This window comes from Rhincodon typus, chromosome 4 (assembly GCF_021869965.1).
Source record: "Rhincodon typus isolate 14 chromosome 4, sRhiTyp1.1, whole genome shotgun sequence".
Lineage (NCBI taxonomy): Eukaryota > Metazoa > Chordata > Chondrichthyes > Orectolobiformes > Rhincodontidae > Rhincodon > Rhincodon typus.
Window position 1 is genome coordinate 75,899,365 of NC_063335.1, and position 25,623 is coordinate 75,924,987.

Here is a 25,623-nt window from a genome sequence, read left to right on the forward strand (position 1 = left end):
GCCATTAATTTCTCCAGAGCTTATTTTAAAACTAAGTATTTTTCACTAGACCCTTAGTTTCCCACTATGGGAATGTTTTGTGACAGTAAATATGAAGCACTAGTTTAATATCTTGACCACTCCCTTATTCCCCACAAATAGTTTTCTTTTTTTTCTTAGCATCTAAGGGACACATATTTATTCTTGTTACTCTCTTCCTTTTTCACATGATGGCTTTTGCAAACTTATTTTTGGTTCACTCTTGTTTTGCTCTCAATTTCCTTTTGTATTAAATATTTACCATCTATTTAATTCTAAATTCTTCCCAACCTTTTCTTCTCTGTTACTGCCTTATCAGTCTTTCTCTTTAATCTGATACTGTCTTTGCCTGTTCTGAAGAAGGATTATTGTACCCAAAAAGTTAACTCTGCCTTATTTCCAAAGATGCTGCCAGAGCTGCTGAGTTTTCACAGCAATTCTGTTTTTGTCACTACCTTTGCCTTCTCTGGTTAGTCATGAAAAAATGATCTTTTCCACTTGTTTTTGACAACATTTAGAATTTTTGAATTAACTCTAAATACTGGCCATTGTCATACCTTTTAATCAAGTTTCTCCATCTAGATGGATCAAATCAACAGTTAAGTCAAACTATTAAACCCAGTCCAAAATTAAGCCACGTGATCACTTTTACCCTGAGACCTTTTCAATGCAAGGCTACAAATGGACTTCTTTTGTTGAAGAACGCTAGTTCTAAACTTGCCTGCTTTCTACACTATTACTATCAAGGGCTTGGTGGGGGATGTGCTTTAAGCTTTGTATGGATTGGGCATGTTTGTTTTTTGATAGTTCAATGTCTTTTATCTTGACATTGATTTAATGCCACTTATTTTGGATTATATTGAGTGTTTCCCAGATATCCTTGTAACTTCTTTACTCCCAGATGAAGCAACTAGCCTCCAATCTCTTTTCTCAGTAAGCTGAGTTGCAGTTCAGTGACATTTTTGAGAATTATGTTCATCAATCCATATCTTCACTATATTCCACCGCTATATTGCAACACTTATTTGTACTGGAAACTTCTGACATGTTTATTTTTGTTTAAAAATTAAAGAATATTTCATAATAAAACAAGAATGTTTGTTTGTTTTATTACGAAAAATAATACAAATACTAAAACACCTTTAGGACAGGCTACCAAAACTTCAGTTTGACATGTCTTGCCTGAAACAGTGAATCAATGGGTAAAGATAAGATCACCGTTGTCACACCAGACCATAGAACTGCTGTAATTAGAGAGAGACAACTGGCAGTGATTGAGGGTCACCATGTCTCAGGCGAGGGTCAGTGTTGAGAAAGAGTCCTTCTGGTAACCTCATCCTGTGCCGGTTAGGTAGACTGGCCATGTTAAATTGTCCATTATAGACATGAATTAATATGGATTCAAATTTGCCTGGACTAATTTAAATTCAAATAGTTAGTACAATACTAGTAATAATAATTGTGAAACTGCAGGATTGTTATAAAAATTCATGTGGGTCACTGCTATCCTTACCTGATCTGTCCTACATGTGACTTCAGAGCCACAGCAATGTAGCTAACTCCTAAGTGCCATTTGAAATGGCATAGAAGGGCACCCAGTTGTATCAAAGTTCAAGTGAAAAGCAAACTGAGCTTGATCTTTATTATGTATAAAATATATGAATATTATTTCCTCAGTGATCATTCAGGATATGTCCGTCCACCCATGGTGCCTCGCAGTCTCAATAGTGACATTTCTTATTTCGGTGTTGGTGGGAAGCAAGCAGTTTTCTTCATTGGCCAATCAACTAGAGTAAGTTTCAAAATTCATAGCCCTTGGAATAAGTGTTTCAATTCAATAAAGGTTTAGTCAACTACAGATTAACTTAAGAATCAGTAGAATGGAGAGCAAAAATAGTGTACAGTTATGTAGAAAATCTTGAATATAAAGAACAGTCTGTACAATTTGTAGATCAGTATCTCAGTAAATCTTTTTGTTTCTGTAGCAGTTTAATTAAATAAAGTTTTAGAAAATCATTACTGCTAGTATCACAAGCCAATTACATAAATAAGCCATTTCTGCGCTGAAATTTAAGGTGTCTATTAATTTTAAAGGAAATAATTATTTACTTGATACATTACATGGTGCAGTATTTGTTTTGTTTCTGTCTGCATGTACTTTTTGTGTTTTTCTATAGATGATAACCAAACCAGCTGAATCTCAAGATGTACATGAATTAATGCTTTCTAAAGATGATTTTGAAAAGAAGGAAAAAAATAAAGAGGCAATATATAGTGGATTCATCAGAAATAGAAAGGTAATATGCTTAGTCTTTCTTGAGGTTTTTAATTTAGAATTAATGAGATAAATTCTGTTCAGTGTTTTCAGTGTAACTTAACACTCCCGATTTATGTTTGAAATCTGTTTAAAATGTATGGATTGAAGTTTTCCGATTGATAAATCTGTATAACGTGATACCAAGTTTCTACTGAAGATGGACAGAATTGAATTCTAATGCAGTTGCATAATTTGCCTGGCTGTATGTAACTGTTTAATTTAAAATAACCTCAGGTGGGTCTATTATGACAAACTGGAGTTGAATTTAAATTACACTGAAGCAGAAGTAATAAGGAGTTTTTGTACATGAAATATTGTTTCCAGGTACAGGATATATAGGTTAGACTGTTAAACAAATGTAGTGACTGTGTTTCGAGATTATAGTTCTAAAATATTTCACATTCATAAAACTTTCTTTTACAAAATGTTGTGTATTTTTTAAAATAGGCCACCGATTCAATGCACATCACCAGTGAAGATGAACGATTCCTCCACAGTCTCATTGTGGAAGAAAAAGACAAGGAAAGTTTTACTGCAGTAATAATCACAGGAGTTCAGCAGGCCCATGTGCAGTACCTAAAAAATTACTTTCACCTGTGGACCAGACAGTTGGCGTGAGTGACAACTGTTCATCTTAAAATAAAAATTTATCAACACTTCATTGTTGCAAACCATAGGTCTTGATATGACTTTCTAATTGCAGCTATAGGTGACCTATATTTATAGTGTAATCTATGAACACTTTTTCTGGACCATGTTAAGTAGACTGAAATGTTTGAAGCCAATAGTTGTAAAGTACTTTCCAAAAGGACTCGTTAGGTTGGAATACCTGTAGAGTAAAACGTAAAAATTTGAAATGTAGTTATTTAAGTTTTAATAGTAGGATGTCCCAATGTATTTTATGGATTATTGTGTGTGGGACAATAATTTCCTACCTTTACTAACTAGATACATTTTATTTTTGTGTGAGCAAATAGTTTACAACGTGACTAAAAATCCCCAAAGAACTGAGGTTGCTAGAAATCAGAAATAGAAACGGAAATTTCAGAGATAAAAAGACTTAGCAGGTCTGGCAACATCTGTGGAGAGAAAGCAGAATTAAGGTTTTGGGACCATTGACATTTCTACAGAAGTGATTTTAGCGAGGAAAAATTGGGGTGGGGGAATGGGGGAGGAGTAAACAATAAGTGGAGATGAAGCTCGGGGATAGATCCACAGTAGGGCAGACAAAGGAATAGGTAAGTCAGCCTGGGAGCATGAATAGCTATTAATGGAGACCATTATTAGTTGACCATGGGTTGGTTGCGGTCATAGCCCAGGTGATGACAAGGCCTGCTGATGGTGGGGAGCTGCAGTAAGCACGTGGGACAAGGTGATTGGGGCCAAAATTATTGAACTCGATACAGAGTCCAGAAGTCTCCAGGCTTCCTGAGGGGAAAAAGAGCTGCTGTTCTTCCAGTTTGCATTGATCTTTACTGGAACACTGCAGCAAACCTGAGACAGCGGTGTTGGCCAGAGAACAAGGTGGTGGCAGGCAACAGGAAGCTCAGGGTCATTTTTGCAGACAGTGTAAGTCTTCTGCAAAGCGGTCGCCTGGTCTGAGTTTTGTCTCCTCAGTGTGCCCACATTGTGAGCAGTAAATACAGTAGACTAGTTTGAAGAAAGTACAATTATTAAAGTAAATTGCTGCTTAATCTGGAAGGTGGGAGCCTTAGGTAGAGAGGAGGGAGGAAGTAAATAGGCAGGTGTAATGCCTTCTGCGGTTGCAAGGAAAGATGCCTTGGGGATGCGGGAAGGTGTTGGGAGTGGGGGAGGAGTGGACCAAGGTATCCTGGAGGGAATAGTCCCTTTGGAAGGGGACTGTGTGTCATATGGCATCCGGTGGAAATGGCAGAAAATAATCCTTTTGATGTGGGTGCTAGTGGGATAGTAATTGAGGCCCGGGGGACTCTAGTGTTGCTGTGGGAGGGGAGAGAAGGGGTGAGGGCCCAAGTGCGGGAGATGGGTCAACCACAGTAGTGGGGAATTCTCAGTTGAGGAAGAAGGTGGACATTTCAGAGGCCCCTTTGTAGAAGGGCCCTTCATTGGAGATGAGATGGAGAAACTGGGAGAATGGAACAAAGACTTTACAGGAAGCAGTGTGTGAGGATGTATAATGTATAGACAAAGTAACTGGGAGTTGGTGGGTTTGTAGTGGATATTGATGGCCATTCTATCCCCAGAAATGGAAACCGATGTTGAGGAGGGGAAGGGAGGAGTCAGATGGAGGAGCTCACAGTGAGAATGGGATGGAATTGGAAGCAAAGTTGATTCCAATTCCGGATGAAGCAGCACCAATGATGTCATCAATGAACAGGAGAAAGAGTTGTGGATGGGTACCTGAGTGGGACTAGAATAAGGAATGTTCCACTTAGCCCACAAAGAGATAGGCATAATTGTGGGTACCCATCCGAAATGTAATCAGTTAACTTTCTTTCTGGACCAATACCGAAAGCCAAAATAGGATGTTTCTGTTGAGATGGGTAACACTTTAAACCTTAAACAAAACTATCATGTACTTTGAGAAGTATTTTGAGTCATCGATAAACGTTCTGAGTATTACCAGATATAAATTTTCTAGCTCATGGAAAATGTAGGCGAAGAAAAGATTGTTTGCAACCACTGTCTGTATCAGTTTTAAATTGGTGACAATTGCTTCTTTACACATTATCGTTTTTTTAAAGTAAAGGTTTGCTACAGCTTGATACATCACCTAATTCTTTGGCAAAAAATTCTGAAGGACTAGCTAAGGGGCTGAATTCTTAAGCAAACTGAACTCATGGCATGGTATTTTTTTGGACAGTTTGTTGAGCTATTTATTTTGCATGAATTATGTACGTTAGCATTCCGATTTTAAAATTACTGTTTGTTTCAACTTCATGAAATACTTCAATATGTTTGCTTCGTTTTTAGCCACATATACCATTACTACATTCATGGACCTAAAGGAAATGATATGACAGCTACTAAAGAAGTAGGACCCTTTAACAACATTGATATTGAGGTAATATTATAACATTAATTTTCATGCAGTTTCCTTAAATGCTTAAATTAAAACAAAAGACTATGAATGTGGGAAATCTGCAATACAAGCAGAAAGCACTGGGTGTCCCTACACCCAAGGGCTACAGCTGTTTAAGAAACACACATCATCACCATAGTTTTCAGAGGAATTGGGGATGGGCAGTAAATGATGGCCTAGTTAGTGATGCCTGTATTCTAATTTGTTTTAAAAAACTAAGCAAATCTAAGCCTGATAATATACATCCTAGGGTACTTAAGGAAGTGGCTCTAAAAATAGTGGATGCATTGGTAGTCATCTTCCAGAATTCTATAGGCTGAGGAACCGCCCCTGCTGGTTGGAGGGTAGCTAATGTCACGCTAATGTTAAAAAGGGAATTATAGACCAGTAAGCCTAACATCGGTAGTGTGGAAAATTCTCAATTCCATTATCAAGGACTTTATAGCGGAGCATTTAAAAAGCAGTGGCAGGATTAGACAGAGACAGCATGGATTTATGAAGGGGAGATAAAGCTTGACAAATCTGTTGGAATTCTATGATGATGTAACTAGTAGAGTTGACAAGGGGGAGCCAGTCGATGTGGTATATTTGGACTTGCAAAAAGTGTTTGACAATGTCCCGCATAAGAGATTATTGCAAGATTAGAGCACGTGGGATTGGGGGAAGTGCATTGAGACAGATAGAAAACTGGTTGGCAGAGAGGAATTAATGGGTCCTTTTCAATTTGGCAGGCAGTAACTAGTGGAGTGCCACAAGGATTGGTGCTGGGATCCCAGCTATTCACAAAATATATTGGGATAACAAGATGTAGAGCTGGATGAACACAGCAGGCCAGGCAGCATCAGAGGAGCAGGAAAGCTGACGTTTGGGATCTGGACCCTTCTTTAGAAATGATTTCGGATCCAGACCCGAAACGTCAGCTTTCTCGCTCCCCTGATGCTGCCTGGCCTGCTGTGTTCATCCAGCTTTACACCTTGTTATCTCAGATTCTCCAGCATCAGCAGTTCCTACTATCTCCACAAGATACATTAATGATTTGTATGGAAGAACAAAATGTAACATCAAGTTTGCAGATCCTACCAAGTTGGGTGGGAGAGTGAACTGTGACGAGAATGCAGAGCTCCTTCAGCATGATTTGGACAGGTTGGGTGAGTGGGCAGATCAATGGCAGATGCAGTATAATTTGGATAAATGTGAGATTATTCACTTTAGAAGCAAAAGCAAGAAGTCATATTACTACCTGAATGGCTGTAAATTGGAAGAAGGAAATGTGCAGCGGGACCTGGATGTCCTTGTGCACCAGTCGCTGAAGGTAAGTATGCAGATGCAGCAGGTGGTAAAGAGGGCAAATGGTATGTTGGCCTTCATGGCGAGAGATTGAGGATATAGGAGCAGGGATGTGTTGTTGTAGTTATAAAGGGCCTTTGAGGCCACACCTAGAATATTGTGTGCAGTTTTGGCTGCCTTTTCTGAGGAAGGATGCTCTTGCTGTTGGGAGTGCTGCGAAGGTTTACCAAGCTGATTCCAGGGATGGTGGGACTGATGTATGAGGAGAGATTGACTAGGTTAGGATTGTTTTTTGCTGGAGTTCAGATGAATGAGGGGGAATCTCAGAGACTTATAAAATTCTAACAGGACTAGACAGGGTAGATGCAGGGAGGATTCGGTGAGATTATTTAGAACAGATGAGACGTTTCTTCACCCAAAGAGTGGTGAGCCTGTGGAATTCATTACCACAGGAAGTAGTTGATGCAAAAACATTGAATGTATTCAAGAGGCAGCTAGATATAGCACTTGGGGCAAATGGGATCAAATGTTATGGGGAGGAAGCAGGATTAGGCTACCGAGTTGGACGATAAGCCATGATCGTGATGAATGGTGGAGCAGGTTCAAAAGGCCAAATCTCCTCCTGCTCCTATCTTCTATATTTCTATGTAAATCTGGCAGCATTTAAATGCAGTGAAACGAGGTTAATATTTCTAGTTGAAAATGACTCTTTAGAACTGAAGGAAGGTTGAAATGTGATGAGGGGGATTTACATAAAAGTCTGGAATGAGGTGAGGTGTTTGGATGCTTATTAACTTGACAGAAAAATATTTTATAGGTTCATTGCAAAAAAACTATTGTGACTTCATTTTCATAGTTGAATAGCACATTTAAAACCTGTCATTCTTAATTTTTCCAATCACGTCTTCGGCCACATTTTTGACCGCATTTTGCTTCAATGGCATTTATTTTTATTTCAAACAAGTAGGTAGATTTTTTTAAATTAGCCTATTACTTCATATTAAAAGCCTATATTAAGTCAGTGTTTGCTAATTTTTGATTATGAAGAGAGCAGAGTCAGTCTTGGAAGAATTTCTGAATCTAGAATGTCAAGGACATTAAGTAAAATCAATTCATAGAATCATAGAATGGTTACAGCACAGAAAGGGACCACGCATGTTAGGATGCCTGCAAAAACACCTCAGGAAGTCCATTTTCCAGATATTATTTTGTTGCAAGACTATTATGTAACATTTTACCAAAACCTTTGAAGTCTATATATACAAAATCAGCTGGCTTTGTTAAGTCATTAAAAAAACTCCAATTAATTAAGCACAATTTACCTTCAGCAAAACTGTACTAGCTTTCCATGATTAATCCACAGTTGAACAAGTGACTTAATTTTTCCTGCATTATCGTTTCTAAAAACTTCCCCACCAAAAACTCTGTTGGTGGACTTCCCCTTGTTCGTAAAAGTTTAAGGCTTAAATATTTACAATACTTCAATTTTGTAGCATCACTTCTGTATCCAAGAAGGATTGAAAGATTAGGACCAGTATCTCTATAGTTTACTCCCTTGATTGCCTCCGCATCCTTGGGTGCAGCGTATTTAGTTCAGGTGATCAACTTTAAGTACAGTCGTTGTTTTGTTGGTTTAGCTTGCTGCCATTTCTGACTGACTTCTGTAGCATTCCCTTCTTTGGTTAGATAAATAAAACAGTAATTTAGTATCTCAGCGATGCCTTTACCTTCATGTATGATCAGAGGATTAGATAGGGTGGACAGTGGGAGCCTTTTTCCTCGGATGGTGATGGCTAGCACGAGGGGACGTAGCTTTAAATTGCGGGGTGATAGATATAGGACAGATGTCAGAGGTAGGTTCTTTACTCAGCGTAGTAAGGGCGTGGAATGCCCTGCCTGCAAAAGTAGTAGACTCGCCAACTTTAAGGCCATTTAAATGGTCATTGGATAAACATATGATGATAATGGAATAGTGTAGGTTAGATAGGCTTCAGATTGGTTTCACAGGTCGGCGCAACATCGAGGGCCGAAGGGCCTGTACTGCGCTGTAATGTTCTATGTTCTATGTATGGATCCTGTTTTTGGTCCTTAATCAGCTTCAACCGTCATCTCACCATACTTCTACTGTTTATATGATAGAGAGGACCTATGAATTTCTTTTTATGTTTATTGTCAGTTACAGCTTGAGTCAGTTTTGGTCCCTTTCTTTGTTTCTCTTATTTGTTTATTTTTTCTTATTCCTCTCTGAACATTGTATATTCAGACTCTCTCTCTCTCTTGTTTTTATTGTCAGCTTGATATCTGTCGCATGCACTTTTTTCTGCTTCAACTCTCCCTTTTATCATCCTTGAAACTCAGACTTGGCTTGCTGTAACTCTTCCGCTTGTGGCCATGTACCTCAATTTTACCTGGACAATGTGTTCTTTAAAGGCATTGTTCTGTCGAGGTTTTTCCTACCAGTCTGTAATTCCTGTTCACTTACGACAGATCCATTCTGACCACGTTAGTATCTTTATTTTAGATTGCTCCTTTTCCGTGGCTAAACTAAACCTCATTCTATGATTGCTGTTCCCTAAATGGTCCTCAACTGATTCTTGATTCACTTGTCCCACTTCATTCTCCAGAACCAGATCCAACAATATGTCCTTCCTTGCTGGGCTGGAACCCATTGTGATCAAGAAATTGTTTTTCAGCTACACTGCTGTGGGTCTGGAGTCATATGTACCAGACAGGATAAGGACAGCAGATTTCCTCAATGAACAGGATGAACTTTTATGACATTCAAATATAGTTTTGCATTTTCCATTGCTGGGACAAGCTTTCAATTCTGGATTTATTAATGCAAATTAAATTCCGTGGTGGGATGTGAACACTTGTTCTCAGAGCATTAAATTAAGCCTCTAGGTTACTAGTCTGGTGACATTAGACAGAGCTGCTGTCTTCCCCTTATACTTATTAGTGTAATGATATTTCTGTTCTTTTTAATTCTAGCCAAATAGATTCAGTCCACGGCCCCTCTAGAGCATTATCTCTCTTCCGATGCTGTAATATTTTCGATCATTATGAGCAACCCTCTTCATTCCGTTCCTGAACACATGATATCTTGGGATATTTAGTATCCCATCCAGCCTTTATTGTTGCAGCATCTTATTCCAATATGGTTATATTTGCACTGTACTTTATCAAATTTTATGTACAATTTCCAATAACTTAATTTAGAATGTATTGCATTTCCTAAAGTCTTATTACATCTAATACATTAATGTTTCTTAGACTCCTGCTGTATGTTTCTTCCAACCCTTTATGCCCTTGTTTATTGTTCCGAATTATGTTTCCTAGGCTTCTGACAATTTGACTTTATCTCTCAATACCAGCAAACTCTTCAGCAGAACATTACCTGTTTAGGTGCAACTTATTTAGCCTGTGCAGGCCTTGCGTTCTCCAGAGCCAGTCCCTTTCTGTGCAGTCTGATGTTTACAGCACAAGAGGCCCTTGGCCTATTATGTCTAAATGGGTTAACAAGATCTGACTCTGCAAATTCCATTTTCCAGTTCTTTTCCCATAGCCTTGGAGGCAATGGCAATGCATGTGAAATGTCTAAGTACTGCTCAAATGTTACACGAGATTCTGACACAACCACCCTTCCAGGCAATGGGTTCCAGACTCCCAGCACCCTCTAGGTGAAACAATTCTCCTCAACTTCCCTTGTAGCCCTTGTCACAAAGTTGGGTAGAGTACTTGTGGATTGGAAAGCAGGACTTCAGAATTTGTTTGTAAAGTGATGGTGGGGAAGAATGCATGGCCCCTTTAAAAAGATGGTGTTTTTTCTAGGCTTGGAGATTTAAAAAATTGTCTGCAAGTAGCAGCAGGCACAAAGTTCCTGAAATTGAAACATTTGTATCAAAAGGCTGTATGGTTAGCAACCCAGGCTGTAGTTTTGTTTTGTTATTAAGGTAACCAGTTTGAATATCAGCCAACTAATTTAAACAAGGCACTTAGAGACTAAAACCATTTAAATTTAAATCTGATGGTTTTGACAACCTAGGACCAATCCTATTGAAAAAAAATGATAGATCATCAAGGGTATAAAAGAAGAGGGTATTTGCAAATTGATGTGAGCAACTGTCATCTGTTAAAGTTAACCAGAAGCTCTAAAGAGAAATCACCGGCTCTCAGAATTCGCTAAGCACTCAGAAAACCATTGTCTGACTAAAGGTACAGCAGCACTCTTAGCTAATATCCATGACACAAGAATTCAGGGAAAGGCATTCCGGACTGAGCATCAGCAGAGAGGGCGCGGAGCGTTCCAGAAGACGCATCCTGGCTGTAATTGCAGGAGATTAAGTTTTAAGTTTTTATTTATTAATTTGGTTTATATAAGTGGAACTTGTGTTTATTGGAACAGCATCCCATTAGAATTTGTTTTATTCGGGAATAGTTGGTAGTTAAGGGGGTAGTTGTTCGGTTTGTTAGTTCTGTTAATTTGTTCACTGTTAGATAAATAAATTGTTACTTGATAATAGAGTGACTGTCAAGAGTTCATTTCATTTAACCTCCCATTTATAACATTGGGAGATGAGAGTCAGGTTATACCACTGTTCAGACTTCCTTTAACAGATTGAGGCAGGGCAAGCTTCTCTGGGTGCTTCAGTTTCAGTTATTGGAGTTGCGGAGAGGGATCGACCTCTGTTCATAACACCTTCTATCTCTTACCTTAAATCTATGCTTCCTGGTTATTGACCCCTCTACTGTTTTCCTGTCCACCCTATCTGTGCCCCTCAGTTGTACACCTCTGTCAAATCCCTTCTCAACCTTCACTGCTCCAAGGAAAACATCCCAGCCAATCCAATCTTTCCTCATAGCTTACACCCTTCAGCCTAGGCAGCATCCTGATAAATCTCCTCCATCTTCTCTAGTACAATCACATACAGCCTATATTGTGAACAGAACTACACACACTACGCCAGTTGTATCCTAACCAGCATAACCTTCTTGCTCTTGTATTCTGTGTCTCCGCTAATAAAGGTAAGTATTCCAGATGCTGCCTTAACCACCCTACCAATATGATCTTCCTTCAAAGATCTCTGGACATGCATGTCCAAAGTCTGTTTTTATCTTCAGTATTTGCCATGGTCCTACCATTCACTGTGTAATCCCTTGCCTTGTTTGTTACTGCTCCTAAACCCCTCTGTTCTCTGGGCTGAATTTCATTTCCCATTGCTCTGCTCAGCTGACGATTCCATTGCAGTTATGACTATCCTACTTTCTGTTTACCACTGCATAAATTCTTGTGTTGTCAGTCGACTTCTTGATTATACCCAGTACATTTAAGTCCAAGTCATTAATGTGCATCACATTCAGATTGGGGCCCAAAATCAAATCTTGCAGAATCCCAATGGAAACAGAATTCCAGTCACAGAAGCCTGCCTCTTCTGTCACTATCTGCCTTCTGCTTCTCTGCCAATTTTGGATCCAATGTGCCTTGGGTCCCATGGGCTCCTCCTTTCTTAATCAGAATGCCATGACGGACCTTATCAAATCCCTGCTAAGTCCAGGTAGACCACATCAGAAGCATTGCTTCCATTATTCCTGGTTGCCTCTCCAACATCTTAAATCAAATTTGCCAAATGTGACATTCTCTTAAATTTTTCCACCTTCCTTTGTCTCAATCTCCTTCTTCCACCTGCCCACATGCACATGTGCACACTCTCACACCTGCGTTAATCTGCTTTATCCACCAATGTCGGTACTCGGGAGTAGATGGCACCAAGACTGATCTGGAAATTACTTCTTTTGCGGTCTTGCCAATCTTTTTCCAAATTCCCTGAAAGTTTTCTGCAGGAACTCATTACTCTTTACGCTATGTCATTGGTAGGGATAGGGAACACGGGCTCTGCCTTCTCTCTCAGAATTTGTTGTATTTCTTTAGAATCAGTAGTTTTAAAACAGATCCTGATAATGCAACATCATCACTATAACTTTTAGAAACTGCTTTAGTCGGAATGTTAGTTTAGTTAAAATGAAAATCTAATTGTAAAAAGTTCAATTTTTACAGTATCTTGGTTGGATTTGTCTTGTCTTTTTAATCAAATGGGGAATATCAGTCATTTGTTACCAGATGTTTGAGTACTCACCTATTTTGATTGTTTTCCCTTGAAGATATGAAAACTTTGTACTTTGGTTTCATCCTGCACCATAATTGTGATTAGAACTATATTTATTATAGGAAGACCAATAAAAGCAAATGCTGATATCAGCAATAAGTTGTACCCAAACAAACTAAATACATTTTTTTTCAACACTCTCCACTCTGCTAGTTTTTGGCTCTGAGAGTGAAATTGACTGGTAGGTCATTCAGTCAGTTGCAGCTTCGTAAATTTTAAAGGGCTTCCCCTTATTCTCCTGATTTATCCCCAATATCTCTAATTAAATATTTTAAAATTAAGGAAAGTTGTAGTAAAGAACTGTGTATATTAAATGGACTTGTTCTGTTATATGCAGATCAGATGATGTGACTTGCTTAATTATTGGCGTGGTTTCATTTTAATGTTTTTTTCATGTCTTTGTGTTAGATCTCAATGTTTGAGAAGGGAAAAGTCCCTAAGATTGTGAATTTAAGGGAAATAAAAGATGACATGCAGACACTCTTCATCAACACAGCTGCAGACTGCTTTGAATTTAAAGCGCATGTAGAAGGAGAAGGTGTTGTTGAAGGAGTAATACGGTATCATCCATTCCTGTACGACAAAGAAACCTATCCTGAAGACGTTAGCTGTACATTCAGTAAGCATACTTCTGACGTTTGGCATTTTATTGTCTTTTTCCAACTTCCACCACGACCATCTGAGTTCTGTTCTCAGCATCTGTGGTACAAGTGTACAATGCTAATTTGTTTCTTGTGATATTAATCTCAAAATCTGAGACCACCAGTATACAGTCAACAATTCTCCTTTTACCATTGCAGAACTTCACTTTAACCACTCAAAGTAAGGCATACTGAACTTATGTTATAACTTAAGTTTTATAAGATTATAATTAGGAGTACGTAAAGAGAAAGTTCTGCAGGAGCATAGGGCTGCTCTTTCATTAGAAGGAGATGACTGATAGTAAGTTTAAGCTGGAGGTCATGCAGCCTCAGACATTGGTTGAAATTGAGAAGTAGAGCTTCACTGTTGGTGTCACTCTGCATTGCAAACAAGCCATCCAGTCAATTGAGCTAACTCACTCCCAAATTGGCCCATGAAGCCCATTTCACTATTCACACTGATCCCATTCCTGTCTATCTCCATATCCTTGATTCCTTTGATACCAAAAATCTGTTGACAGTTCTTGAGTATACTGAAATGATTAGACATTTGTGAATGATCAGCGTAGAGAAATCCAAATTAGTGGACAGCACCCATTCTGTCCTTAGCCATGTTAAAGATTGTTGTAAACACTCATGATATTGACATTTCTTCTTTTCGTGAAGTTGCAAAAATGCTTATCTGTCATTTTGAGTGTTGAACCTAATTATAAACTCTTGGATTCATAAGTGAATTGTGTTTTTTCTAACTGCAAATGTACATTAAATTTGTTCAACCTATAAGTAACTTTTGTAACAAGTACATTAGAATATTAGTAGCAGCAGGAGAATGACAGGAAAAAGAATTACAGTACTACAACTAATATTTTGAATCTTTTAAATATTTTCCATTTTTGTCTGTTTTAAGATACTATTGAAGATGATGAGGAAGACTGTTATTCTGTTGATAAAGGAGCCAGAGGCAAAAGACCCATATTTGAATGCTTTTGGAATGGAAGATTGATTCCTTACACCACAGTGGAAGAGTAAGATTAAGCAAATTATTTCATTTATTTGTTTTGCAGATTTCTTTTGTGCCTGTTCTTTTCTTTTCCTGCCTTAATAATTTTACTGAAGTGTGATTGTGCAGCCCTTTCTTTGAGCTTACTCATTAGTTTCATAAGAGATTTGGGTGATGTAAGGTCATCACAGCCAATTCTGTTATGCCTTAGAATCACACGTCCTTACGAGTAATTTCTCTCGCATTCTTTGACATCTCTGTTGCTGTTTACAGTAGGGTCTGTATGTCTTCTGTTTCTAAATCTACTGTTTATCTGCACACTCACTAACTGAAGTTTCAAATTGCTCGTTATGGTTCAAATAGCTTCACAGCATCAAAATATCTTAATTACAGCCTTCTGATGAAATAGCAAAATAGTACAATGTTAGGAAGAACATTCTGCATGTTACAGTTACTGAAGTGCTGTTTGATGTTTATTTTTCTAGTTTTGAGTTTTGTGCACCCCCTAAGAAAAGAGGACTGGTGGCACTGGAATGTTTCAACAGGATCTCGGGGGTGCTTTTTACCAATGATAAATTTCAGGTCAGCACTAACAAGTTGACATTTATGGACTTGGAACTGAAGTTGAAGGATAAGAACACACTTTTCACACGTGTTGTGAATGGCCAGGTATGGAAATCTAATTTGTGTATAATTAATCAGGAAAACAAAATTATGAATAGTTTAATTGTTTTAATTCGTTATGGAAGAACATGCTGTCTGCTGTTTCTTAATTGCATTAAGATCAAGCAGTATTAAATTGATAAGTAATATATTTTTCATCTCAAGTGCCCTTTTTAGCAAAGGCCATGTGCAATCCATTTAATCCAAATCCCACACCTTCTGGCTATGAAACTATGTATGTTTAGATAAAGATTTCCAAAATTTATTGACCACGAAATTCCTCACATCTGGTTCTGCTTTCTGATGTTACTTTGCTGGAACTCTAGTGGTAACTACTATGTGGCTGTGTGGGGTTTTTTTTTTTACTGCACCTCTGACGAAGCCAATAGATCTGCCAAATTATGCGCAAGCTGACTGTAGTCAGTTTCATATCGCAGTAGGAGAAGCTGTGAGTCCTGTCCTCTCTGGCTTGGGAATGCAATCCCTGTCCAGGGTAATCAATCATTTGATACAAGAAATTAAATTTATCCACAGCCCATTTAGTTTGAAGGATTATTAAATAGAGTTTCATGGAGTTGCTGTGTGCAAGCTAAAATAGTTTACTTTGGGCAAAAGTTTGCCATGATAAGAGATGTAATCTTAGTAAATTGCTTGGGTGGCACATTGGCTCAGTGGTTAGCACTGCTGCCTCACAGTGCCAGGAACCCAGGTTCGATTCCACCCTCGGGCGACTGTCTTTGTGGAGTTTGCACGTTCTCCCCAGGTCTGCATGGGTTTCTTCTGGGTGCTCCGGTTTCTTCCCACAGTCCAAAGATGTGCAGGTTAGGTGGATTGGCCATGCTAAATTGCCCATAGTGTTCAGGGATGTGTGGATTAGGGGGATAGGTCTGGGTGGGATGCTCTTTGTGTCGGTGTGGACTTGTTGAGCCGAAGGGCCTGTTTCCACACTGTAGGGATTCTGATTCTAAAAGAAAATTTCTGGAGGAGTGCAGAGCATTGAGCATTGAGCAATGACATATTTGATGTCAAGAGAAGCTACTTATTTATTCACTCTAAACATTTGAAAAAATGGTCCAGGATTAATGAAGACTTGGTGCAGCAATGCAATGTAAGAGGATGCTCCAAAGAGCTAGTTAAGTATAGAAACTTTTACCAGATATTTATAGTATATTGTTACCCCCTCAACCTTTTTGCTTTTTTTTTCCTCCAACCTGTGCTTTGGAGGCTGACAGATATTTTGCCAGCACCTAGTTCCAATATAATGGTATTTTAGAAGTGGTATTTAAGATGTATCTTTGCCCCTAAATTCTGCCTTCTGTTCTGTGATGGAGATCTCTACTTCTGTACAAGAATAAGAATGCTGCAAAAATATCTCATCTAATTTCTCCATTATTCTTGAACATGCCGTCCTGGGTCCGTCTCTCGTATTTTAATTCTACTAACCAGTAGTGTCAAAGTGCAATATTTATTGTTCTAATAACTTTCATAATTTTAAAATCTGTTGTGCAAACCTTCAATTTTTACACAACATTTAAAGGCCAGTTTTTGAACCTTTTTCTCCTAGTAACCTCCAAAGTTTGGTATTATCAAACAATTTTTGTGTCCTAAGGCTATTCTATCATGCCTAGTACTGGTGGTAATTTCTAATTCACAGTCTTTGTACATTTTCATTCTGATATGAGTAATATTTGTGATATAAAATCCTCTTTCAGGAGCAAAGAATGAAGATAGACAGAGAGTTTGCAATGTGGCTTAAAGAATGCCATGAGAAATATGACAAACAAATAAAGTTCAGTTGTTATAAAGGGACAATCACAAGAAGTGATCTACCATCTAAAAGAATGCAGAGTCCTTGGGCTTTATATGCTGGTATTGAGTGGGATGGCAAGACCTTCAAAGCAGGAGACTTGGTAAGTTTCTGCGCATTGAATATTAATATTAGTATTGATACTATACATGGAAATTAGCCAGCTAAATGATCTTCCTTTTGTCTCTGGATTGCCGAACTCTAAAGTGCCTTTGATAATGGGTGTTTCCATATCCTCAGCGCAAAAAAATGCTTGATGATGTCTGGTTAGTCAACTTGTGCTTTCTTTTGTTTTTGACTCCAGATATTTTTATTAGGAGGACCCAATAATTGACCAATTCCAGGCTTCTTTTGACAATTTTGCTCTTGGTGCTGTCTTTTGACTATTCATAAGTGCATCTTAGTGGGTGTTCTGAAGAACAATAGCAACATTTGAGTTTCTCTTAATTCTATAAAAGCTTGACTGTGCAGTTTGATTTACGTAGAAAGATGTTTAACTGTGCACACTTGTATCCCTCATTTCAGTTGTAGTGGTTGCAGTTGTGTTGGCTAATTATCAGTGATGAAGGCAAAATTGAGTTGGAGTTGATGCTTACCATTATCCAGTGGGACCCGGTTTGGGAGTATGTGCTAGGTGTTGGAAAGATGTGGGTTTAAAGGAGATTTACATCTGAGATCCTGCTTACCTTGGTTGAACATTTAAAAGTGAATTGTCAAGTAGGAACCTGTATCTGGAAATATAATGCCAAAAAAAAAACAAAAGCTTTGGGATGAAGGAGGAATTGGTTGAAAGGAAAGTGGAGGCTTGAAAAAAAGTTGAGCTTAAAAATTTTAGTGACTCACTTTTGAGCTTTTATTTTGAAAACATTCTAAATAGCCTATAAACCAAGAGAATATAATGACTGATATTCATCAAATTCCAGCAGTAATCTATAAAATTAGATTAATTTTCTGTTTCTCCTTGACATCCAACAGCATTGCTATTCCTGAATCCCTGAAGTCCTGATCTTTGTTACAGCCTCAATTATTTACATTATCTGTTAATTTGGATAGTGGAGTAGAAAGTCATATATCCAAATTTGCTGATGACACAAACTTAGCTGCCATTGTAGACAGTGTAGATAGCCTGAAATTACAACGATGTATTGATAGAGTGAATGAGTGGATAAAACTGCAGATGGAGTACAATGTAAACAAGGATAAGGTTAAGAACATAAGAACTAGGAGCAAGAGTAGGCCGTCTGGCCCTTTGAGCCTGCTCCGCCATTCAATAAGATCATGGCTGATCTTTTCGTGGACTCAGATCCACTTACCCGCGTTCTCACCATAACCCTTAATTCCTTTATTGTTCAAAAAAAATCTACCTTTTCTTTAAAGACGTTTACTGAAGTAGCATCAACTACTTCACTGGGCAAGGAATTCCATAGATTAACAACCCTCTGGGTGAAGAAATTCCTTCTCAATTCAGTCCTAAATCTGCTCCCTCTAATCTTGAGGCTATGCTCTATTGTCCTAGCTTCACCTGCCAGTGGAAACATCCTCTCTACTTCTATCTTATCTATTCCCTTCATAATTCTATATGTTTCTATAAGATCCCCCCCTCAATCTTCTGAAGGTTATCAATTTTGGACCGAATAAGGATAAATCAGGGTTCTTTCTGGATAGTATGAAATTAAATACAATGGATGTCCAAAGAGACTTGGTGGTTCAGGTGCGTAGATCTTTAAAATGTCACAAACAGGTGTGGAAAATAATCAAGAAAACTTGTGAACTGCTGTCCTTTATATCTAGAGAACCAGAGTACGAGGCGCAGAAGTTATTCTGCAGCTATACAAAACCCTGATTAGACCCTACTACTTCTGTGAACAAATCTGGGCATCATACCTTAGCAAGAATATATTAGCCACAGAGGGAATGCAACATAGGATTTCAAGAATGATACCTAACTTCGGGGGTTAAATTGAAGAGAGCTTATACAAATTAGGCCTGTTTTCTCTAGAAATTAGAAGGTTAAGGGAGTGATCTGATTGAAGTATTCAAGATATTAACAGGAAAAGACAGAATAGATAAAGATATACTATTTCCACTGGTTTGGAATTCTAGAAATAGGGAGCATAGTCAGAATTAGAGCAAGACTGTCCACATGAGATATTAGGAAGCACTTCTAGACACACAGTTTGGAACACACTCTGAAAGCAGCAGTGGATCCTAGATCAGTTGTTAATTTTAAACGTCAGAAATTTTGTTTAGAAAAGGGATAAGAGCCAAAGGCAAATACATGAAGTCAGGCCACAGATCTCATGATTCCTTGAAAGCAGAGTCGCTGGTAGACAGGGTAGTGAAGGCATTTGGTATGCTTACCTTTATTGATCAGTACATTGAGTATAGGAGTTGGGAAGTCATGTTGCGGCTGTACAGGACATTGCTTAGGCCGCTTTTGGAATACTGCGTGCAATTCTGGTCTCCCTGCTAAAGGACGGATGTTGTTAAATCTTTTCTGAACCTTTTCAAGTTTACACAGGTGTTGCTAAGGTTGGAAGGTTTGAGCTATAGGGAGAGGCTGAATAGACAGGATATTTTTTCTGGAGTGTCACAGGCTGAGGGGTGACGTTGTAGAGGTTTATAAAATCACAGGCATGGATAGGGTGAATAGTCAGTCTTGCCCCAGGGTAGGGGAGTCCAAAACTAGAGGGCATAGGTTTAAGGTAAGAGGTAGGGGGAAGATTTAAAAGGGACTTGAGGGGTTAACTTCTTCATGCGGAGGGTGGTGCGTGTATGGAATGAACTGTCAAAGGGAGTGGTAGAGGCTGGTACGATTACAACATTTAAAAGGCTTCTGGATGGGTATGTAAACAGGAAGGGTTTAGAGGGATACAGGCTAAATGCTGGCAAATGGGACTCGATTAATTTAGGATATATGTTTGGCATGGACAAATTGGACCGAAGGGTCTGTTTAGGTGCTGTACATCTCTACGACTATATCTCATTTGTCGAACAGGCTTGAGTGACTGAATGGCTGGTCCTCTTCCTGTGTTCCCAAGTAAAATCACTTGAAAGTAATCCTTATTGAATCAAATCAGTTTTCTTTGGTGTTCTGAGTTCTGTTGCTACTGAACAATCCTCCTGACTCTGAAAAACTAATTTGATATTTGGGATAGGTCACATTTCACTATTATGGTTAAAAATATGTTTTTCGATGCTTAGTCTTGTGTATGCCCCAATCATTTATTTTATCCTTCAATAAACTGCCTGCTCACTCTGCTTGATGATATCACTATTGTTAGGTGTGTGAAGATCCATTTTACTTGATGTCAGGTTCAAACTGAGTAAATCCATTGCACAAATATAGCAAGATTTTTTTTGGACCGTGTCAACGTGCTTCTAAATGAAATTCATGTCATTATGTGCAATCGTATGCTGAAAATGCTTTGAGTCTTCATTTCCGTCTGTAGAATTAATTTGTAAGACACAATCTTAAAGAATGTCTGTCTGTATTTCCAGGTTAAAACTATCAAAACAATGCCAATAATTTATGGACGCATAGTTCGTTTCCTTCTTTATGGCGACCATGAAGGCGATGTGTATTCTACTGGAGGAGAAGTACAAGTAGCTGTGGTTAGTAATGCTACCAATAAAGCCCCACTGTCAAATTTTCTGTTAACCATATCCATTTATTTTTGTACTTAACCTTTTATTACCTTGCTTAATTCTTGAAAGTATACAATATATTTAGAATATACAAAAATATTTAGGATTGTTGCGTATGAGTGGTAATCAGTAATGGTTATAAAAAGACCTGAGAAAATCTCATTTGTGAAATTTCAATCTCTTGTGCCGCCATTGCATTTGCTATGGTAATGGTAGCTCTGACATAGTGCCAATAATGTTTTCTTTTCATTCATGGAGTCCTGGTACGATGGCTGGGCCAGCATTTATTGTGCATTATTCTCCAGATGGATTTGGCTGAACAGTGTAGTTCACTGAAAAACAGGATCTCTTCTCCTGAAGTTTCATTAAATGCTCTAAACCAACATAAATATATTGGGAACACTCAAAAGGTCAGTCAGCATTGTTATGATCAGAACAGGTGCAAGGTTCTGCAATTTGTGGCTCCAGATGAGGTACCCAAAATGATTAAGTTCCCAGGTGAGGAAAGATAAGCTGGCTCTGGATTGATATTTACCTGTGCCTTCAGTGGTTACAACAAGGTTAACTTAAAAAGGATTCCTTCTCTTGGGGATATCTATCTCCCACACCCAAATAAGCAAATGTTTTAAAAGGAGCCAATTTCGCTAGGGCAGGGGTGGGGAACCTGCGGCCTTTTGGGGTGCTGGTTGTGGCCTTCTGCCTATTTGTCTGCAAATACTAAATCCGCCTTTTTAAATCTGTGTACCATTTTTAAAATTTTTACTAGTAACCCAGTCATGTCAAAAACTAAAAGAACATTAAAGGAAGAGAACAAAGTATTCAGTGAAGAATGGGAATTGCAGTATTACGTAGTTGCTGTGAAAGATAAAATGATGTGTTTGTGCTGCGACGCCATAATTATAACAGTGAAGAAATACAACACATATGAGCATTTTGCAACTCATAAGTACCACAAATATGCTAAACTGGAAGGAGAATACCAAAAGTCTGCACTTAAGAAAATGAAAGATCGAAAACAGCAACAGCAGCAAGTATTTAAAACAATGTCAGGCCAAGGGACTGACGTCGCTGAAGCACATATACTTGGAAGAAGAGGTAAGCCATCTATCGCAGGTGAGAAGGACCATAACTGATGAGCAACATGAATTAGTCCTCAATGTAACAGAACGACTTCATACAGTATGCCAAAGCGAAGACATTGCCTTGGATGAATCCACTGACATTACTGACTCAACACAGGTGTTATTTTTTATTAGTGTTATAACTGGATTTTCATTACCATGAGGAGTTTCTGGCTTTGGGTACCCTTACGGTGAGGACACATGGAATTGACATCCTTTACTATCTTCAAAGAAAAATGCCGTGAAGCGAAACTGAATTTATATAATTTAGTAAGTGTATGCGCACACAGTGCACCTTCCATGAGAGGAAAACATGAAGGATTTGTTGCATTACTACAAAGGAATTGCCAGATCCAGATACTTTGATTTCCTTTGTTTTTTGCATGAACAGAATCTCTGTGCCAAATCTACTGTTTTAAGTGACACATTGCATAAAGTTATAGGTATTGTAAACTACATTCGCAAATGCATCATGGCATTGCCACTTTCGCAACATGCTTCATGATGAATCCTTCAGTGTGGATCTGCCTTATCATTCTAAAGTGTGCTGGTTGTAACAAGGACAAATACTTGTAAAACTTTTGTCTTTGTAAAAACAAATCAAGATTTTTTGAGGAACTGAATGAACCATGTGAATTGTCAAAAGCGGATTTCTGCAGAAATGCGGCAGGATACACACAGATCATTAAAGAAATGCGACATAACAGAATACGTAGCTATTCTCGACTCCCTGATCGAAGAACACAATGAAAGGTTTGCAGATTTTGAGAAACATGATCTCTCACTGAAACTAGCTTTTCAACCACATCTGGTTGATGTCTCCAAAGCACCTGATGGCTTACAGATGGAATTGATTGAGCTCTCAAGATAATATTCTGAAGTCTCTATTTGACACTAAAAAGGATCCCATTGAAATATGGAAAAGTGCCATTGAATACCCACATCTTTGTCAACGTGCTCGTCGAATGTTGTCTTGTTTTGGCAGAACCTACTGTTTGAATCAACATTTTCATATGTGACACCAATTAAAACGCACTTGAGATCTCATGATGGATATTCACCTGGAGGACCAATTAAAGCTACAATCAATGATGTTGGAACCAATGATGTTGAGTATCTGATTCCTATCTCGCAATAAGCAATCATAGTATTAAATGGTTTGTTGTCTAAGTTTTTCACTTATTAGTTCTGTTGTCAACTTTGCCAAACAAACACGCGTCTTTGCTGAACTTGAACTTGTATTTTGTTTAAAGTCCTCATATAGCAGGCTTTAATTAAAGTTGGTAAATATTTTGACAAAAATATGACATTTTCTTGTATATGTTAAATTCTCAGCATGCACTAAATAGGATCTTGGTTAAATAAAATGTGGTCTTCCAATGTAAAAAGGTTCCCTACCCCTGCACTAGGGTTTCTTGCATAAATAAAAGTGAGTTTATTAATTACAAAGCATAACAATTAGTAATGCAACACAAGCACACAGTTTAGAAATGAGCCAAGTGCAAAAATATAAAAATTTTAAAATGTATACGAATGAATTGTCAGCAAAGAGCTGATATTTGAACAGTGTGGCCATTACTCTTGTAGGGAGAACTATCAAAGAGGAGTCTTAAGTTCTATATTCAGCAGTAGAAGCAATCTTTATTTAGAGCCTTTATCACAAATGAGAGAGGCCAGAGAACACTTCATATCTGGCTATCCCATAATGCTCAGTTGCCTCCTTTAACATAGCTCAGATCAGAGGAGAGGTCAATGTCACTCTAACTATCCCCAGCGAACAGCTCTATGGACAGCACTAGGTCCCCTCATAATCTCATGTTTGTCAGAAACTTCCATCATCTGTCTTTGGGATCTTACAATGCTTCTGACATTAACACACCATCTGAAATATTTGCCGGCTACACTGCATTATTTGCCAATAATCTAAATATTTATCACTGAGAACTCTTCCAAATTCTCTTCTAAATATAGTGTGGAAGATTAGGAAGGATATTAACTTCTACTAATTGTTGTAAAGTCTTTAAAATCAGTTCTAATGTAAAGTTACTACAATTCTGTGACACACGGAGATTGGGATAGCCCCGTTCTCATTTCCGCCTTCTGCCGTGCATTTGCAATTATTACAACACCGGCTATTTGCATGCTGTAAGTAAATTTTAAACTAAAGGTTCACTTTTAAATAAATCTTTACTGTTCTATTCCTAAACACTTTCTATTACTAATTTTCTTAATAGAAAGCACCTATTCAAATTTCACTGAGGATGAAATTCAATCACTTTACAACTTTACCAATTCATTAACTCATTAATGAACTTTTTTAGAATCTACAAATAATTAGGGGACATAACCACAGCTTCACTCTGTATTTTGTAATCTTTGGATGTAAGAATCTGCATTTGAGCTGCAATTGTGTATCTCTCCATGCTTTACAACCTCCTTTGCTCTCCTAGTGATTGTCTGTATACATAATTTGTTGCTTTATCTTCCCTAATGATGCAGCAAGCAAATTTTACTGCATATAAGCATTTGCTCAAAGAATGCAACTAATCTTTACACACTAATTTGTAGTTTGCATTTCCAATTGTACAATGAACTAAGAAGTTCAGAATACCGTAGAGTGGGACTTTTCCTACGTTTCGATAAATAACAAGCTTGGGACTGTGGCTAACCAAGGCCCGTCAAAAATGTCCCTTATTAAAATTCTTATGTTTAGAACTACCTGTTTACAGAAACCTAATTAACTTCCCTGATGTTTCTTCCAATGAAGAATCTTATCCAGTATCTTTCTATGGAGACCACAAGTCTGACTGTGAACATCTGCTGTATTTAGCTGCCAATTCCTTTCGGCCATCTTATGTCAGCTTTAAAAAAAGCTCCAGGCAACCATCTTGTCAACTTCTGTCATGAGCTGCTACAGCACTGTGAAGGCTAGAGGTAGCACGGACATTGGTGGGATAACAGTAACTTCACAATCAGTCTTGATGCCTTTTGACAATGATCGAATTCCAGTATTCAAGGTGAGAGGGAGAGTCCTTTGTTTACTGACCTACAGCCCTCAAAGTTAGAGAATTCTTGTCTGCAACACAAGTAACTCTCCTATGCATGTTAGGAGGACTCTTAGAAGGAGGTCTTCAGCCTTCGTTACCTTTGTCATCGCAAGAGATTGCAGTCAAGTTGACTTTGTAGTTTCTCTGACACCTTTAAATGTTGTATTCCTTCAGTCCCACTTTTTTTTTAAGCCTGCAGTTATTTGCTATTTACAGTTTTCTATTTAAAAATTGCGTTTGGAATTAATAGCTAAAACAAAACATAGTACTTTTTTGGATTCTCAATCTTTACAAATTGAACGTTAATCTAAACAAAGGGAAACTATTAAGATATGACGGGTGAGTTGGATCTGATAAACTGGACAATTTCGTTAAAAAGCATGGCTGTGGATATATAATGGCTAATACTAAAGGAATGAGTGTATTAGTAGAAGTAGTTATGTTCCTTTTGGGCAAATGAGCACAGTAGGAAAAGTGGCGCAACCATGGCTAACAAGAAATTATGAATAGTATTAAAATCAAAGAGGAGATATGTAAAGTTGCTAGAAAAAGTGGCAAGTTTAAGGACTGGGAGCAGTTTAGAATTAAACAATGCAGTAGCAAAGGTTGACTGAGAGGGACAAAATAGAGTATGAAAGTAAACTTTCAAGGAACATAAAAACTGAGTATTAGAGCTTCTATAAGTGTGCAAAAAGAAAAGGATTCAACCCCTTAAAATCTAAACCAGTAAAATTGTCAAGAGCAAAGCAATGGCAGGGCAATAAAACAACAGCTTGTCATCATTCTTCGGAAGAGACACAGCTTCTTGAGTCCTTTGGGCAGGAGGAATTGAAGAAAACTGGTGAATAA

At 38.1% G+C, this 25,623-nt stretch overlaps 1 protein-coding gene across 1 annotated transcript in view; it reads left to right on the forward strand.

The window, feature by feature from the left end:
• smchd1 (structural maintenance of chromosomes flexible hinge domain containing 1) overlaps positions 1-25,623 on the forward strand; it is a 162,307-nt gene that overhangs the window by 8,556 nt on the left and 128,128 nt on the right. Inside the window, exons 6-14 of the mRNA XM_020529185.2 lie at positions 1,696-1,810; positions 2,196-2,315; positions 2,783-2,949; positions 5,288-5,378; positions 13,256-13,466; positions 14,396-14,513; positions 14,974-15,157; positions 16,864-17,061; positions 20,460-20,573. Coding sequence (XP_020384774.2) covers positions 1,696-1,810; positions 2,196-2,315; positions 2,783-2,949; positions 5,288-5,378; positions 13,256-13,466; positions 14,396-14,513; positions 14,974-15,157; positions 16,864-17,061; positions 20,460-20,573 — 1,318 coding nt within the window. The remainder of the gene's footprint in view (positions 1-1,695; positions 1,811-2,195; positions 2,316-2,782; positions 2,950-5,287; positions 5,379-13,255; positions 13,467-14,395; positions 14,514-14,973; positions 15,158-16,863; positions 17,062-20,459; positions 20,574-25,623) is intronic.